Source organism: Arvicola amphibius, chromosome 6 (assembly GCF_903992535.2).
Source record: "Arvicola amphibius chromosome 6, mArvAmp1.2, whole genome shotgun sequence".
Taxonomy (NCBI): domain Eukaryota; kingdom Metazoa; phylum Chordata; class Mammalia; order Rodentia; family Cricetidae; genus Arvicola; species Arvicola amphibius.
The window spans coordinates 138,915,227-138,933,144 of NC_052052.2; the positions used below are offsets into that span (position 1 = coordinate 138,915,227).

Genomic DNA, 17,918 nt, shown 5'->3' on the forward strand with positions numbered 1-17,918 from the left:
AAGGTGATGTTTCTCTGATTTCTTTCTCAGACCATTTATCATCTGTGTAAAGGAGGGCAAGGAGGGCTACTGTTTTTTTGTTTTTGAGTTAACCTTGTATCCTGTTACATTATTGAAGGTGTTTATGAGTTGTAGAAGTTCCTTGGTAGAATTTTTGGGGTCACTTATGTAAACTATCATCATCAGCAAATAGTGGAAATTTGACTTCTTTTCTGATTTGTATTGATCACTTTTTGTTGTCTTATTGCTCTAGCTAGAATCTCAAGTACTGTTTTGAATAGATAGAGAAATGGACAACCTTATCTTGTTCCTGATTTCAGCAGGATCACTTTTGAGTTTCTCTCCATTTGGTTTGATGTTGACTGTTGGCTTGCTGTATATTGCCTTTATTATGTTTAGGTATGTTCCTGTATCCCTGCTTTCTCCAAGATCATTATCATGAAGGGGTGTTGTATATTAACACAAAATTTTTATTTGACTTTTTCTATTTTGGTTTGTTCCCAACTTCCTTTTGAGTTTCTCTTTCACAACGTACACTAGCTTTCCTATTTCATTCAGTGTTGTATTTTCTTGGAGTACTTTTAAGAGCTTTTATTTTTATTACTTGAATATATTTATAATCCTTACTTTAAGTTCTTTTTCTGGAATTCCATCTAACTCATTAGCATTGGAGGCCATTTCTGTAGGATTAATTTCTGAAGGAGTTGCATTTCCTTGATTTTTCTTTATTCTTTGTCTTCATGAAGGGAACCAGGTCATTTGTTGAATTTATTATGTTTTATTTATTTTAACTGATTTTTATTCTTTCAGAGCAAATATTTAAACTGTTGCTAATGCCCTACCTAGGTTATCGTTATCCCTGGAGGGGTGGTAGGAAGGGGCAGTGGATCTCGGGGGCCTACTAAACTCACCTGGGCAATGGGTGGGAATAGAGCCTCTTAGGTACTCTGTTCTTACTGGAGTGATGGTGGGGGAGGGCACTGAAGGATCCTGGACACATTAACCTCACAGGGTTACTGGGACGGCTGTGCTCTTCCAGGCAGTTTCAGGCAGGATCTGAAGTCCTGAAGCTACATCAACAGCCCTGGGGGCAACGGTTTGGACTTAAGCTTTCTGGATACACTGTCCTCATCAGAGCACTTGAGGCTGCAGCCTCTTGGACACATCCCATTGCATTGACACATGGGGTAGAGACAACCTTGGGCATGCAGGACTTGAGACACACAGATGTACAGCCCTCACCTGGGTGACAGGTGGAGCTCAGCCTTCTCAGGCATGGAGTCTCCTTGGGAGAATGGGCAAGTGAATGGGTGGCCCTATGTAACCGTATTACTGAAGTCTCAGTCCACCATGGGAGATGGAAGTCCTGGAAATCTTGTGAAATAATAGTTCTTGTTAATTTAAATTCTTCAACCACCAAAACTAAGTTTGGCATTAATTACTTTTGGAAAGTCATCTTGGTGTAAACCATTTCTAAAGTTTTTATAACTAAATGCTCTCTCCCAGGATTCATCTGGATCCTTCTATAGCTCTAGTCTAGTACGTAATATTACACAGTATAGATTTGAGAAAATATTTTACTGAATATGAAATTTCAGAGTTAATCCAGAAGTCTCAGGATTAATCCAAAAATCTAAGCCTAAACTGGCTTTGGTATAACTTGAACACACAGTGTCTCCCTTAGGTTCATGTGTTTGAGTAGTGGGTTTTCAAGCTCAAGGCATGGTTATAGGAGGTTATGGAACTTTTAAGAGTTTGTACTTTGAACTGTGAGGTGGTGGTGTATGCCTTTAGTTCCAACACTAGGGAGGAATATAAGGCAGGAACTCACTTTCAGTCTGAAGATTTCATAGAGGTAAAAGCCCTAGTGACTTAGCTGATCTTCAGGTTGAACCCCAATATCTGTCTCTGAGTTTTTATTATTTGTGCTACATTCAATAGCTAATTTCTCATTAAGAAAACATTGGGTCTATTATATTTTTTTGAGACAAGGTCTTACTCCATAGCCCAAATTTTCCAGGAGCCAGCATACTGTACTCTAGAGTGACTTTAACTCAGCAATCCTCCTGCCTCAGCTTCCTCTGTGCTGGGATTGCACCCTGCCTAGCCTTTTATTTTTAAAAACAAAGTTGTAATGTGATAATCCCACCCACATCTTAAAATAATGAAGTGAAGGGGGTTCTTTAAAATGTCCACTCTCCCCCTAAACTCTAGCCCTCATTCACTCCAAGTTCCTTCTACCTCTACCCCACCCTCTTGCCTTCCTAATTCTCCTGCCCGACCTTTTCTACCTTGGGATGTGAGTGGCTTCGGTCAGACTTTGAGCATGCCTATTGAGGCTACCTTCATGCTGGGGCCCTGTGATCTTCATCGTGTTGGAGACTGTAGCCTCTGATGACAAATGGCAGATGGTGACCCTCCTGCTCCTGAGATGAAGCGGCCACTTCCTCCTCCTGGAAAGACACTGTAAAGGTACCCAGGATATTGGTAATCAGTGTCATTCGTACCCCCAGTGTATGGTGTAGTGTGGTTTATCATATTTATGATATTTATGTATTAGTAGTTATATGGTAGAGTATTTATAGTATAGCAGAGTATACTGTTACACTGTACAATAAGTAGTTTCTAGTAGACTCTGCTTGTCTGATTGGTATTCAGTTTTCCTTGTGAGTGACGAACTTCTTAGTTTAACTTGGCATATAAATACTGCATTAATAATGTCACATAGCATCCCACTGCTTGTTGAATTAGAAATCTAAGATTCATCACTAAAATATCACTTTATTGGTAAAAATGATCCCCAAATAATAGACAACTTGGAATACCACATAGGCTCACATTTTTAGCTTCTTTGAGCCAAATAAGAAAAATTGTAACACGTTTTAGCATAAAAATCAATTTATTATACAACAATTACACAGAATTCTTTTTATCTAAAAGAAAAATGGCTTCTGCCTCCCTTTCTCCCCAGTCATGATACTGTGTTCTTTAGATGCAGTACTTTCAAAGGAAAACAAAAAGTAAAACCCTCAATATTCAAAGAAGTGACCTCTACTGATGTTAAGTGACACAGGAATGCTGGGAAGGACTAGAGAAGAATGGTCTCTAACACACAAAATGCTATTCTGCCCATTTTGGTAAAAAAAAAATTCTCTGATGTGGGAAGACAGGAATTTATCTACCACTATGTATAAATATAATTCTGATGGGTTGACATTTTCTATGCTTAATTACATTCAGCAGACATTCAATTTTATTTTAAAAGCTGGGGAAATTAAGGTTTTATAGTACCCAAGTACTTTTGTTCTCATGAATAAAAGGGAATTTACTTGGGAAACCATTTTATCAGATTACAGAGATAGACATTTTTATACTTCTGTTTTAGAAAATTCGCACTAAAAATAAATGGGTTAAAATATTTACCAGATCCCATTTTGCAGCTTAGGTTTCTTAGCTCTGCATGTCTTGCTGGCCCTTGAGTGGTTTAAGGCTTAGTGTTGTACGGAGCTTTGCTCTGGAAGGATTAAAGCTGGCTGGTTCTTTGAGCTGCCATTATTGAACTGCTGTACAGAGATGGTGTCCTCTGTGCTACACAGATGAAGTTGTGCAAACATCGCAGCCGCAGGTGGGATGCACAGTGAGACTTCAGCGCCTCACTCGCAAGTAAGAGCAACATGGGTGCCAGGACCAGTGGCCTCTTCTGCCTTGTTTTTACCCAGAATTCATTTCGGTAACAGATTTGGAACCATGTTTGAGAACTAAAACTGAACTCCAGCTTCACCATGGAGGTTGCTCCTTTGATTAACTTGTATCTTGTCACAGAAGAATAGTCCCATACTCAGAGCTGATCCTTTAAATGAATTCTTAGGAAAGAATAATGTGCTTGCTTGAGTCTAAGTCACTGGAGATGGTGGTTAAGCACCTGGGAGTTTGAGAAAATGAAAATCCCGTAAAAAGTACATTGACAGGAAGAATCTGATCAACAGGACACAAGGACTGTGGTGCTCACCAAAATACACCACTGAGAAGGGCATGTACTTACGAATTTAAAAAGTCAGCACAGTTTTTAAATAGGGAAAAGTTAAAATGGGAGCTTGCCCAGGAAGGGAAGACAGGGGTGGGCAGGCACTATCGTTGGCACTTAAGAAGAGCCTACATATGCTAGATGCTAGAGCCATGACCCAAGTACATATTTGCTAAAATGGAGAGATCATAGAGTCCAAGTTACTAAGTCATATTTTGTGTAAACTTTAGAAAATGTACTGTTTCATGCTTGGTATAGTTTAACTGTGGTGGTTGGTCCTTCAGCTGTAGGGAAGGAAACGACCTGGGCCTTGGTCTGTCTCTGTACTGGCTTCTCAGCAGAGACCATGGTTCTGGTCCGAGGAAGCATGTGCTTGGCCAGACACATTCTCACTGTGCCTTATTCCCAGCCCACAGGAACTTTCCAAATGACTACATCCTTTCTGTTTTCTGAAACTTATATTATGAAGATTATAGCAACTACTTGGGATAATATTCATGAGTAGGCTCAGAAGCAACAGTTGACAAATGTGAGGTCTGTTTTGTCCCCGGGGCCCTGCTGATTGTGATTGATAAGTATCCCAGTTGCATTTCTGTGCTGGGAGAGCTGTACTTGGACTCCAGCCTTTGTTTAGAAAAGGCATGGCAGCTTTTGATGTGAATCCAGACTAGCAAGGGAGGTAGACAGGAATGTATGAATGATGAAGTGAATTGAAACAGAGATAGCTCCTGCCGAAAGCCCCTGAGTTATGACCATTTGGCAAAAAAGAATTTTTTATGGTTAAGACAGGGTCTTCTCATGCCCATGTAGCTCAAGCTATCTCAATACCCAAACACTTGGGATCACAGGTATATACCACCACACCCAGCTCAAGTTGTTTACAGAATGAGTAATCTTCAAACTGTGTTGATGATGGATGAATCTCAGTACGACATCACTAAATTTAGACTCAGAGTGGTTAAAAACTGTAGCAGACTCCCTGACTAGAGAGAGGGAGAGGTGATGCTAGATTCTGTCTTTTGCTAAGGATCCCATTTAAACGCTTCCTAGGGCTGATGCCTTAAGGAGCAAGTGGATTGATTATCAATTTATGCACTGACAGTTATTGCTTGACATGGACTAGAGCAGACCCTGGTGTTTACAATATAATTAACATTTTATTTTACACATTTAATCTAAAGAAAATTAACTCTGAAGACTTGCCGTGAAAACAAAGCCCATGTCTCCTGGTTTTCTGCATGAATAAGGCATTACAAAGAGCTCAGGAGAGGAGGCGCTGCACCTGTTCTGAGGTTTGTAGAGGTCGGCATCGCTTCAGTTAATAGAGTAACCTAATAGCAATATATTATAATACATTCTTGGTACAAATGATTTACAAACTCAAAAGGAATTAGTTTATGCTAAAACATACAACTTTCAATTCAGTCTTTGCTCTAAAACAAGCTCATCTATCTGGTGGGCTGCTGCACTGTCTATGCGTCTCCCATCTCTTCATTTATTGCACCTTCTTGTCTGTTACACCATTAGCCACAGTGAAGAGGGCTTTGGACAAACCATTCTTCACCTCTTTCCCTGAAGGTTGCTCGTGCATCTCTTTCTTCGCTGGCTTTTTCCGGTATGTCTGTCGGAGTGTAGTCAGGAGAAAAAGCAGAGGAGATGTTTTGATAACGCAATGTCTCCAAGCCTCTGATATAGCATGCAGTTAAAGCACTACACAGTTTCCCTTGGCACTGGGCCTTCTAATAACAATTTGTTAGTTCTTAAGCCTCTTGCTATAATGCTCAGGCAAAAAACAAGGCAGATACATGAATGTCAGTATAGGTCATTTCACTTTATCTGTGTTACACCATAATTTGCTTAGCATTCAAAAAGCAGCTTATATTATTTACTTGGAAAATATAACTTCCTTTAAAATTCAAGATAAAAGGAGCTGTTATTTTGCTTTTCTATTTTGAGATTGTAATTACATCACCTGATTCTGGCAGGGTTTTTAAATGTCCTCTTTTTTGCTGAAGATATAAAGCAGGTTCTAATATATATTAATTATGTCATCTGTCACAGAACTCCAGCCCTGTATGTCCCTCTCTTTCATTCTGATGAAAAACCTGACCTGTCATTCCGTCATCTCCTTTATTTCTCCCTCTCTCTCTCTCTCTCTCTCTCTCTCTCTCTCTCTCTCTCTCTCTCTCTCTCTCTCGACAAGATCTCTCAGCCTATCTAATCTATCTATCTAGACAAGATCTCACTCACTCTATCTCTCTATCTATCTGTCTGCCCGCCCGCCCGTCCATCCATCTATCTAGACAAGATCTCACTCAGCCTACCTACCTACCTACCTACCTACCTGTCTGTTTATCCACTGAGACAAGATCTCACTCAGCCCAGGCTGGTCTCCAACTTGCTATATAGATCACAATCACCTTGACCTCTTGATCTTCCTGTCTCTACCCCTTCAGTACTGGCATAACAACATTTTCACTTTTTAAAAAGCAATAATGGCATTAATAAGAATCAAGACTAGAACAGTGTAAAGTCAGAGCTAAGATTCAGTCTGAACCAGTGCATAGAAAGTTTTTGTAGCCCTTGCCTACCACTGCTGGGCTACCGTGAGCCCATGCCATTCCTTTCGAGCTCTGGTGTACATGGGTGGATCGGTTTGGTTCCACCAATGTGTCTTTAATCTTTAGACATCCTCAAAGGAAACTGATCTGTTACAAGGAGCAGAGGCCAGCAGTCCAGTTCAGAAACATACACTCTGCAAAGCTGTCACAGGCACTGTTCCCACAGTGAGCCTTCACATCAAACCACTATGAACAAAAACTTAAAAATGAGAGCAATTATCTGGAGAAGAAAATACAGTTGAATAGAATTTCAAAAGTATGGTTTGAATATAAATGATGGTTTTTCTTTTTTTGTGTGAAGCAGCCTTTCCACTTCCCTGGCCCTGCCATTTAAAATGCACAACCACCTGAAACTTTGCTGCCACAGCCTGCACAGGCTGTTAAAGTCACCCCGAAGGACTCTCTCATTGAAATTGTTAACTGAAAGGAGAATATCATTTGCTTGACAAAGAGCGAGCCAGCATGCTCTGTCCATGCTGGTTTTGCCTTAAAAGAATTTCCTCAAATGAACACTGTCTCCATATGTCAGAGCAGCTAATGGAGGCTTACTAAAATACATTATTAAACACTAACCACTATTGTTCCTAAGTTTTGCTCCCTGGGTCTGTGTTACTACACCTGTTCAGCTTTCTGAAGTCAGATCTGGATGGAGGTAGATATAATGTAACTCAGTCTTTCAGGGTGGAGGCAGATATAATGTAACTCAGTCTTTCAGAGCCAGCTCTCAGCAAAGATCACCTGGACTGTGAGCTGGCTGTTCTTGGAGGAGGATGTGGGGAAAGGTTAGGAACTGCCCTTTACTTCCTCCTCTGCATACCTTTATCTTAAAGGCACAGTGAGCGCACTGGGGCAGCTTGCCACTTACCCGTGAACGTCTGCATCTTACATACCTGAACATAGAAGTTTAGGAAGAGGATAACCAGTGTCATCATGTAGGAAGATTGGAAGATGAGACAGCCAAAGGGGAAGCCGCAGGGCTTCACCACAGCGCTGAGTGTGTGCGTGATGGTGAGCACAAACTGCACCTGAAAGGCAGAGGCTGCAGGTGAGGACAAGCCCTGTGGGAGGTGGGCCTATGGCTCTATAACACGGCTACTGTCCCTAGCTACATTCTGCAGAAGCGAATCAAGAAAAATGCCTCAAGTAGTCCACTACCCTGCTCAGAGGCTTTATTTGAAGTTATGTAAATATAGAAATTTGTCTATTTTCTCACTGAAAAGTAGCAGTTAGATTTGTATATTAACTTCAAAAACTGTTTATGTATATTTCAAACCAGAAAATTTCCATTTAGAAGCTATTCGCAAACACACAGATACTATAATGGCAACGTATGATTCTTCAAGGCCACGTTAAGGTAAAAGGCAGACTAGTCACAGAGCCTGAGCTGCCTATTCCTTCCCTGTCAGAGCCACATGGAGAAGCAAAGAAAGAATGACATACCAGTTGAGCCTGTGTGAGGTATTTCTTCCACCAGAGGTACTTGTGCATGGACGGGAACACAGAGAGGCCGTAGTAGGAATACATGAGGATGTGAATGAAGCTGTTCAGGGTTGGTCCAAAGAAGCCTAGGACAGTGGAGTGTATGAGTTAGTTCTCCCAGAAAGTGAGGCTCTCATGCTTATGTGATGGTCTCTGTCCTGACTGAAAAGTGCTAACGGGTATAGACAATCACACAACAGCATCGCATGGAGAGAGCCCCAGCTGCTGCCATCATTCCAGGATTCAGTACAACCTCCTCCACAGAGGTGTAAACCAGGAGAGATGTTCAGCCAGTCAAACCAGCTGCTCCGCATTGCAAAGGGCTCACTGTCACTACAGTGGTCGTTCTTTCCAGCTAATCAGGGAAGCAGAGAAAGGTGAACTCGAGTCTGGCTGCAGAATCCCACTAAAGGAGACCTGACCCCCCCCCCCCCCCCCCACAAACCTTGATTAAGCCATACTGGTGACAGAGCCTCCTGTGGCTGGAGGAGCAGCACCGTCTTTGCCTAGTAGTTTGTTCCGTTGTCTTGAGTGTGCTGTGTAAGCTATCTTCTCATGTGAACCCACTGGAAGCTGTGGTGGAATTGAATGTCCTGCTGCATGAACTAAGGAGCACTACCTACTACGTCTTAGTCAATTTAAATTCTTTAGCCTTCATTTCTCACCCTACATCAGTAACCTAGATAACTGGGAAGCAAAAGGAACAGCGTGATGCATACAGTAAGTTTTCTGCACATACTGGCCAGTATGCGCTAGGACACTTGGGTTTCTATGGAAACAAACACTTTGAAGTACTCAGCAGTGCAAGATGAGTGACATTTACTTGCTCATCTGGGTTCTCATTTCTGAGTAGCTCTGTACTTAGAATTTTTGTCATCATCTTGGAGATATGACCCACAAATATTCACAGGACCATCTCTGAATTGTGCAATTGAATTTTAAATGTCTAATGAAACTATTAAAACTGAAAAATTCCTCAAAAACCTGCTCCTCTGACACTCATTAATCTTCCTCCATGTCCACAGGGAGCCTGTCCTCTAGTGCAAAGGCCATCTGTCTTCTGTGCAGGTTCATCCCTTGCAGTGGAGTTTTCCCTTGACAGCCAGGGATAGCATGTAACTTAATGATGGATCTACTTAAAGATCTTTCAACTTAATGACAGGATCAAATTGATAGACATTTGGTGGAAGCCGTACTTTGAGCCTTGACTGCTGTGGTCTAGTAGCAGTGGTCTAGTGCTCTTTCTGGATGGTGGGTGCCATAGGGCACCCAGGAGATGAGGCCACTTCGCACATGTCCTGTACTGTGGCTGTGATGGGGTGCTCAGTGGGCTAAGCACATCACATGCAGTTTTAACTTATGCTGTTTACAATCCACAGTGGGTTTACCAAATTCGAATCTTTGGTATGTCAGGGGCATCTGCATCCCACACATCCTTGGCAGTTTCTGTCATCAAAACAAAAGCCCAACTCCTAAGAAAAATAAAGGTGTGTGCCACCACACCCATTTTAGGCTTTCTCCTCGTCACCACTCAGCTCGACCTGGTTTGGGGACTAGTGACGGAGCGTCCTTGTACATATAAGCAAGTGCTCCACTGGCGATCTATACATTCAAATCTCTAAATTCTCCTGTTTTGTCCTAATTTTTGCTTTTTTTTTTTTTTTTTTTTTTTTGAGACAAAGTTTCACCGTAGTTTTAGAGCCTGTCCTGGAACAAGCTCTTGTAGACCAGGCTGGCCTCGAACTCTCAGAGATCTGCCTGCCTCTGCCTCCCAAGTGCTGGGATTAAAGGTGTTGTAATTTTTCATAGACTATTTTAAAATTCATGGGAACATGGTTTAAATAAAAGCACTGTTCTCTTTAGTTCAGTCACGGGAGCATCCTACCCACTCACTATGGGCTGTGGAGTCAATGTGAGCAGAGGTCATCAACTGCTTATAGTCATCGGAAAGCAGGGTCAAAACAAGACACCACAGTGTTCCAGCAAAGCCAGGGTCAACACAACCCACAGAGCTGTGGCTCCAAGCAAAGTATGCGGTATGAATGAGCACACTAGTTTATTACATGTATCATGTGTAGGGTGTACACAGGCAGACATGGGTGTGTGCTCTAAGACAGGATCCTGCCATGCTGCAGCTCCTCCTACCCCAGTCTGCTAAGTGCCAGGACTACAGGTATGCACATCACATCCAGTTTAAAATCTCTTTCTGTAGTTCTCATTTCTAAAAAAGGCGAAAGCTATTTGCTTTGGTGCAGAGAGCACTTAGTTTTCAGAATGTGAAGTCGAGACTCCCTAAGAGCTGAAATGATGGAGTGTATCACGTGAGGTGGTGGCTGTGGCAGGTGCTGTCTGACGTGGCAAGGGTCGCCTTCTATGAAGTCAGGTGGCTCTGGCCAAGGCCTGTGCCTCTCTGCCCATCTGAGAATTGATGCAATTAAAAAAAATGTTTTGTTTTTTTTTTTAAATTTAAGGTCTTGCTCAGATTTTTCCAACATAAAAATCCAGAAACCCAATAGCTACCAGCAAATGTGCTTTCTGTGGTGACAAGGGCACCACTTTAGGGGTCCCTATCGCTCATACTGGGTGGACTAAGAGGTGCGCTGGTGCTCTTGTGGGACTCGTTTCACAGAACCAAGAGTTAGCAAAAGACTTACTTTGACCACAAGGTATCCAGTTCAGAACACACCACCAGATGTTAAACATCGAGGCGTGGTGATAGACATGAAGAAAGGTGATCTGACTGGTCTTTTTTCGAAGAACAAAGAAAATCGTGTCCAGGAACTCCACTAGTTTGGAGAAGTAGTACCACCACAAGACCTTGGCTACCTACAACAAATTCAAGAGGGAAAAGGTGACAGTGTACCCTACCCAGGGTACCTCTGCTCTGCCCCTTGCACAGCATCCTGCCTCCCCTGTGCCTCCTTCAGACTGCAGAGTGCTGCTTCTCTGCTCTCTCCCTCCAGTTTCTTCTCATTCCATGCAATCTACCCTCTCAGCTGAAAGACAGGGCATTGTTCCCAAACACACGTCCAGTCGAGTTACCCCCCACACCCACAGATTATGCTCGTCATTCCCCACCTAAGGACAGGCTCTTCCGCTCCTTTCCACCAGCATCCTGGAGGGTTTCTGTGTTCCCTAAAAGGGGTCTCTTCAGCCTGTGTGGGCACCGAATCTCCCACCCATGTCAAACACTCTTCCTGCCTCAGATCACATTTTAAATGTGCCTCAGATGGCACATTTTAGTGTGTGGCGTGAATCACCACAAGTGGATCCTCTCTTGCTCAGGTGACAGTTTTACAAAGAGATGCGTTATGTCTCTGATTCTACCGTGATGTACATATTTTTCTCTAGTAGGTAATTTTCCCTCCTTGTGTATTTGGAAATTCACATAGACAGACATGATGTATGTTTAATTATTTTCCTTAATTTTTTTCTGCGGTGACTTGGTGCAGCAACCTTTGAAAGGGAGCAATGAGACTCCTTTTCTTTTTAAGATATGATCTTCTGTCATCCTTTTAAAACCCGCACTCAGTGTGTTTCTGCTCATCGCAGGCAGTGTTCTTCTGTGTCCTGGATCGCCAGGGAGAGGGAGTCTTTCAAGGTGGTTCCTGTAACCGTGTATGGCCCCAGTAGTCAGACACAGGGCCTTTGCTGAGGGCCACAGTGTCATCCTGAACACACTCCCTATCCCTAATCGGGAACTGCCCTTGCCCCTGAGAACCCTCCTCCCTTCTGGTAGATAGCAACTCTGTAAAGTCAAGCTCAGCATCCTGGGCTGTCACAGACTAAAGGGGCCTTTCCTATAGGAAAGACAGATGAAATAGGGTCTCTTCCATAAGGTTGGTTATGACATTTCTAATTTACACCTATGATTACTGGGTTTAATTTTCACTACTTTGTGCCTCACTGATAAAAGGTACCAAGCCACATGGCTAACACAGACATTATGGGCTAATATAAGTTATGTGTTAATAAGAAGCCTGAGCTAATAGGCCAACCAGTTAATAATTAATATAAACCTCTGTATGTTTCTTTAGGGCTGAACAGCTGTGGGACCAGGTGGGACAGAAACCTCTGTCAACAAATGGTGCCAACGTGGAAACTACATCCACATAAAACCTGAGAGAACTTGGGAAGTAATTCTACACACAAAATAACATAGTTAAGCATGGCTTCTTGGTAGCATTTTCTCAGGTGGGTGATGTGGGAGAGTCTTCTGTTTGTGTTGATTTCATTCGTTAATAAAGAAAACTGCCTTGGCCCATTTAATGGGCCAACCCTTAGGTAGGTGGAGTAGACAGAACAGGAAGAAGGAAGTGAGGTAGAAGGCTCAGTCAGATGCCACCCCTCTCCTAAGTGAGACAGATGCCATGCCTCTCCTCTCTGAGCCAGATGCAATGAAGTTCAGGCCCAAGATGGACGTACACTAGAATCTTCCTGGTAAGGCACCACTTTGTGGTGCTACACAGATTATTAGATATGGGTTAATCAAGATGTGAGTAAGAGGCTGGAACTAATGGGCCAGGCAGTGTTTAAATGAATGCAGTTTGTGTGTTGGTATTTCAGGTGTAAAGCTAGCCTGTGGCCGGGAGCCGGGCGGGATGAAAAGGAGGCCTGCCCACAGCTCCACACTACAGGTGGGAACTTGTTGCTAGAGGCAAGTGCACCTCATTTAAAAGAGGCTTCTTGATTCAGCTTTAGAAGCAAAAACCTTGCAGCTCTTTTAAGAGGCCCCACCACCAAACACTTAAATAGTGTTTATGAGTAGCCAACAGCAGGCTTCTTGACATGTCTGTCACTAAGGCTTTCCATCAGACCCAGAAGCTCTCCTATGTAATCTCAGATTCTAACTGTACAGGGAAGAAAACGCATCTCAGGACTCACCCGGATGTCACCTTCTCCTGCACTGTCCAGATTCTGACACTGCAGGTTGTAGCCTCCTTCCCAGCTGGAAAGGATGAGCTGCCAAAACACAGAGGAAGGGGAAGAAGTCAACACAAGAATGCGACAGACCCAACAGTCTGACCAGCTTCTGATCAGAGCGAGGGCAGAAGCGCCCAGGATCTGACTGTTTGTCCTCAAGCGTCAGCGAGGGGCTAGCTCCTGCTGCTGCACAGAAGCCAGGCTCCTGTCCCTCCACATACTGCACTTCTAACCATTCAGACCAGAACTTCCATAACTTTAGTACAAATTAGTTAGCCGTCTGAGAATTATAAACAAATGTGAGGAAAACTACACTAAAATATTGTCTCAATAAATTTATAAAATGTACATTATAATGTTATAGATGTTAAACGGCGTCAGAAAGTTCTTAAAACGTGTTCTTTACTGTATCTGTAAAGATGACCTTACTTGATAATCAAATTGTGTGACTGACACCTATCTTCCCCATTATTCTCTATAAAGAACTGCCATTTTTTAAAAGCCCATCATCTAGCCATCCTTGTCCCACTCCCAGGAGGCCTGGAGCATCAGTAGTCCTGATGAGTGACTCACTTGCTCAGGCTGCACAGCTAAGGAGTGGTGGTATCGTCGCTAGAACTCAGAGCTCCTGACTCATTCTTTTCTCATCTTTCTATGACATGAGAAAACAAATCTATTAAATTCCTCATTGAAAATTCTACTAAAGCGGCTCTCTCCCTGCAACAATGTAAAATGCTAGAATATAAGGTTTTCCAGGCAAATGCCTAGAACTTTCTTTTGCCTTTACAATACTGATAACCAAGTAACTAATGTCTGGAAGCTTGGGTTCGTTTTCACAGTTCTGATGTAGTTGGAGTATTTCTTGTCTAACAACACCAGCTCTAGGTAATGTAAATATAACTGAAGGTTCTGAGGACAAACGAGTCCAGTGAAAGCAGAACATTTGAGATTTCCCAATGTACTCCTGTCTTGAGTCAGGTCCCAGCAGCCTCCTGGGCTTTATGCTCCTGTCCCAAGCTCCCCACTTGTGGCAGGCTGAAGACCCAGGATGCCTTAAAGGATATAAGGATAAGTTCATTTTGGGGGGGGGGGGTGCTGGTACTTTTTTAGATTTAAGATATGTTGCCCATAAATGAATACATCTGCAGGATGAAGGCTGTATTCGATGGTTCAGCATATATGTTCTATAGTAACCGTACAACTGTGGGGTAACCCCTTAGTGAACAGGGCATGTCCTGTGTTAAGCAGATTTTTCAGGCTATCACCAGTTCCGTGGTACCTATCTAACCACATAGTAACTGTGTAGCAGAATTAAGCAGCAAGCCTTAGGAAGCTGGCTTCTGGTCTATTCATAATCCTCTAACTGGGTTACATACCACAGCCATCTAACATTTGTACTGAAGGAATTAAACAAGGTTGTCAGTAAGATTAACGTGAAGCTACTGTGGACTGAATAGCTCTAAAGCTCACTTAGAATCCACTGGCTTCAGCCCAGCTTCATCACCTAACCCAGGCTATTTGCAGCTGCAGCTCGTGAAGCTGTATGCTCAGTCTCCTGGGACACTGCTTCCAGCCTTGCTCCTCATCAACAAAGGTCTCTCTCCTTTCAGTCTTGTGAAGAAGCTAAGTCTAAGCGGGCGTGGTGACACACATCTTTAATCCCAGCACTTGGGAGGTAGATGGATCTCTGTGAGTTTATGGCCAAATTGGTCTACATAGTGAGTTCCAGGATGTCAGAGCTATATAAACAAAGCCTGTCTCAAGAAAAAAGAAACTAAAGCCATGTTTTATCTGGCCAGCTCATACTTCGCATGCTAAGCACACTTTAGTGAAGAACCAAGAACTGTCTTCTAGTGTCAAAAACTTAGTGGTCGCCTGTGATGTGATGCTGAAACTTTACACGGCATTCCTCATCCCAAATTCTCCCCATCAATGCTTCGTTTTGGTCACTATGGCAACAGCTAATGGCCATTATTAAAATGGTGCATACTAGCTAACGCATGAATTAAAGTCAGAGTAAGAAAGCAACATTTTTAGATAAAGATTTGCAGTCTTTTTAAATTTAAAAACAGCAGGAAAAGTCCTGCTTATGTCATTACTAGCCGTTTATAACCTTTATGGATGGTTTTATCCTAATTTTCCCTTAAAATAATTGTTTTTGTCCCTTTTATTCCTTTATTTTTGCCAGAGGGAGTTGAATACTACTCTAGATTTCTCCTTGTATTATGACAGGAACTCTTGGTTGTTTTAGGCAAAGCAACCATTTTACTTCCTACAGTTTGGTGCTTGAAAGGGTTGAGTTGAAGACCTGGTAGGCAGTTAATGCCAACACGTGTCAACTCAGGCTTGCCAGCAGTCTAGACTGGGTGGGACTCTCCCAGGGAACATCCGCATCTCTGTACACTAACTGCATGTGAATCATTTAACACATTTAAGTCAGGATCATAAGGTATAAAAGAGAAGAAAAGTATGCAACAAGGTCTTCAAAAGGCCTTTCAAACTAAATCATGGTTATAGCTTTAATGTGGCCAAGGACTACAGAAACAGGCCTACATTTAAGTCAGAAGCAAACGCTTTGGACTCTTTGGAAAGGAAGCGTACCAATGCGTGAACAGCTTTCTGGGGTTCTTACAGAGTGGTACCATGGTGGACACAGGTCTGGAAAGCTGCACCTGACCAGTTCTCAAATCAAATACTCACAGCAATACACACTTACCTCCACCAGCATATATGCAGAAAGAAGTGTGATTCCGAGGTTATACAAGGTGAGGATTCCCCTGAGAGAAAGAGCAGGCCTGTTCTTCATGTATTTGTTACCCAGCCATATTGAGAGCAGGTATATAATGGTAAGAATAAAGGTTGGGAGATAAGAGTCCAACAGGAACCACCCTCGAACTCGAGAATCTGGAAAGAAATGCATAAGGTGAGGATTCTGAGGGGCAAGGCTCCCACACAGTTAGCAACACTGACACATGCTCGTCCATGGCTGGAGGTTCCAGGGTCCCCAGTGGACAGCGGTTTCCTGTCCTCTGCACTCACATACGAGCTCAAGCTGCTTCTCCCTGGGCAAATCCACAGACACCTGGTTCTTTCTCTAGACCTCAGCAACCTCAGCATTGGGATTTTTCTTACTAAATTGGGAACGTCCACCTTTTCACTTAAAGGAGGAAGTTTATGGTTTTCTTTGCAGTAACCAAATTGCCAGTACCACTGTTCTTGTACCTAAGTAAAGCTTTGATACAAAGCCCTATGCTACTGCATAGTTTCCTTAACCAGAGAGCTAGCAAATAACTAACGGTTGGGTAGATAGATACACATCATGGAAATACTGGACAAAGGGATAATCCAAGTTCCAGACAGGACAGAGAGTTCATCATTCTACTCAAAACAGTATGTAATTTTAAACACACAAATAGTTACTTCTGGAATTTTCCATTTAATTTTATTGGACTACAGTAGATTGTGGGTATCAGAAAGTACAGGAACAAAACCTCAGATAACACACACACACACACACAGCAATATGATGCTGAGTTAAGCACCTGTAATCTTTATTGTTTGTCATGCTGCCATCCATACATGATCGTAACTGCTGCAACTAAAACGTGGGATCAAGTGTTCCTGTGTTGTTTCTTTGGCACCTGAATAAATAGTGTTACTCTTTGTCTGTGTCTGGCTTATCCCACAGGCTACTGATAGGATGTGCATAATAAGATCAGAAAAATTTGGGGATGCTGCTGAGGTCACTAGGTGTGACAGTCACTGTAAGTGCAGGTGGCCTTTAGGAAGGGACAAGGATCTTGATGGGACTGTAGTAGCCGAATTCAGTGGTCAGAGTGTTGGTTTTCTAATCGCTGCTACAAAGGGAGGATCCACTGGATGGCTGCAGCACGACGAACAACTGCAATCCTCACCGTAACTAATCCCATGTGTCTACATTCATTCCAGCTCCCACTAACCTACTGACAGCAAAGTTTAGTGTGAACTTAGTTCATGGAGATCAAAGTTTAACTCTCTTCTGAGAAAAACAGAAAGCTGTGGTCCCCAAGAATTCATGGCTCCAATGGCATCCTGCCTAAGAAGGAGGCCATGCCCTCTACTCTGGGCCAGTTCTTCCCCACCTCACTAGATCTGCAAGCAGGGAATGCAGAGATTACAGACAGACACTGCTAGCCCACTACAAAGATCCTCAAGGGGAAAGAAAGGAGAACTCCACCCAAACTGCAGTTCCTATTAAAACAACAGAAGTCACCATTCACTCAGACTAGGTCTCAGAGTCTCAGTGAAAACTGGGAAATGATCCAAATAATGTCCAAATTTGTGTAAAGGCTGTGAGAAGTGGGAAGACCTCAGTCCCCCCTTCCTGTCTTTAGTTTTGAGAAAACTGCTTGTAGAAACCAAGGATTCCCACAGGCTTGTCAAACAACCAGGCTCAAGTGAAGCAAAATATTTGTCCAAACTTCATCTAGTCAGAATATCAGTCCTCTGTCCCCAGAGCTGTTTGTGCCCTGTGACAGACGGCAAACAGGATCATGGCTCCTGCTCTCAAGAGACAAGCGGCCATAGGAAGCCTGTGCAGGACAGAAATGGGGAGACTAGAGTAATGAGGTGCAATAGGGAGGAAACCACCCAAGAGAGCCCACAGGTGGTGTCTGCAATAGGAGGAGCTAACGAGAGAAGAAAGAGGAAGACATAGCAGGAAGAAATTCCAGGCGCAGGGAAATGGCAGACAAGTTTACATGAGGAGTCAAAAGACGTCTGGAGTGGCTGTGTCCGTGTGAGTGAGGACGACGGGCTTTGGCTAGAGGCTGACAGGTGATGGAGAAAGCAAAGGGACCACCCGGGTTCATGGCTGATACCTTGGAGGAAAT

At 43.0% G+C, this 17,918-nt stretch overlaps 1 protein-coding gene across 2 annotated transcripts in view; it reads right to left on the reverse strand.

Moving 5' to 3' along the window:
- Positions 1 to 2,761: 2,761 nt before the first annotated feature.
- Elovl2 (ELOVL fatty acid elongase 2) overlaps positions 2,762 to 17,918 on the reverse strand; it is a 42,615-nt gene continuing 27,458 nt past the window's right edge. For both annotated transcript variants that reach the window (XM_038335365.2, XM_038335364.2), the window contains 6 exons: positions 15,764 to 15,951; positions 13,009 to 13,086; positions 10,779 to 10,950; positions 8,086 to 8,210; positions 7,536 to 7,670; positions 2,762 to 5,645 (listed from right to left, as the gene is read on the reverse strand). In XM_038335365.2, coding sequence (XP_038191293.1) covers positions 5,520 to 5,645; positions 7,536 to 7,670; positions 8,086 to 8,210; positions 10,779 to 10,950; positions 13,009 to 13,086; positions 15,764 to 15,951 — 824 coding nt within the window. In that variant the 3' untranslated portion in view covers positions 2,762 to 5,519. The remainder of the gene's footprint in view (positions 5,646 to 7,535; positions 7,671 to 8,085; positions 8,211 to 10,778; positions 10,951 to 13,008; positions 13,087 to 15,763; positions 15,952 to 17,918) is intronic.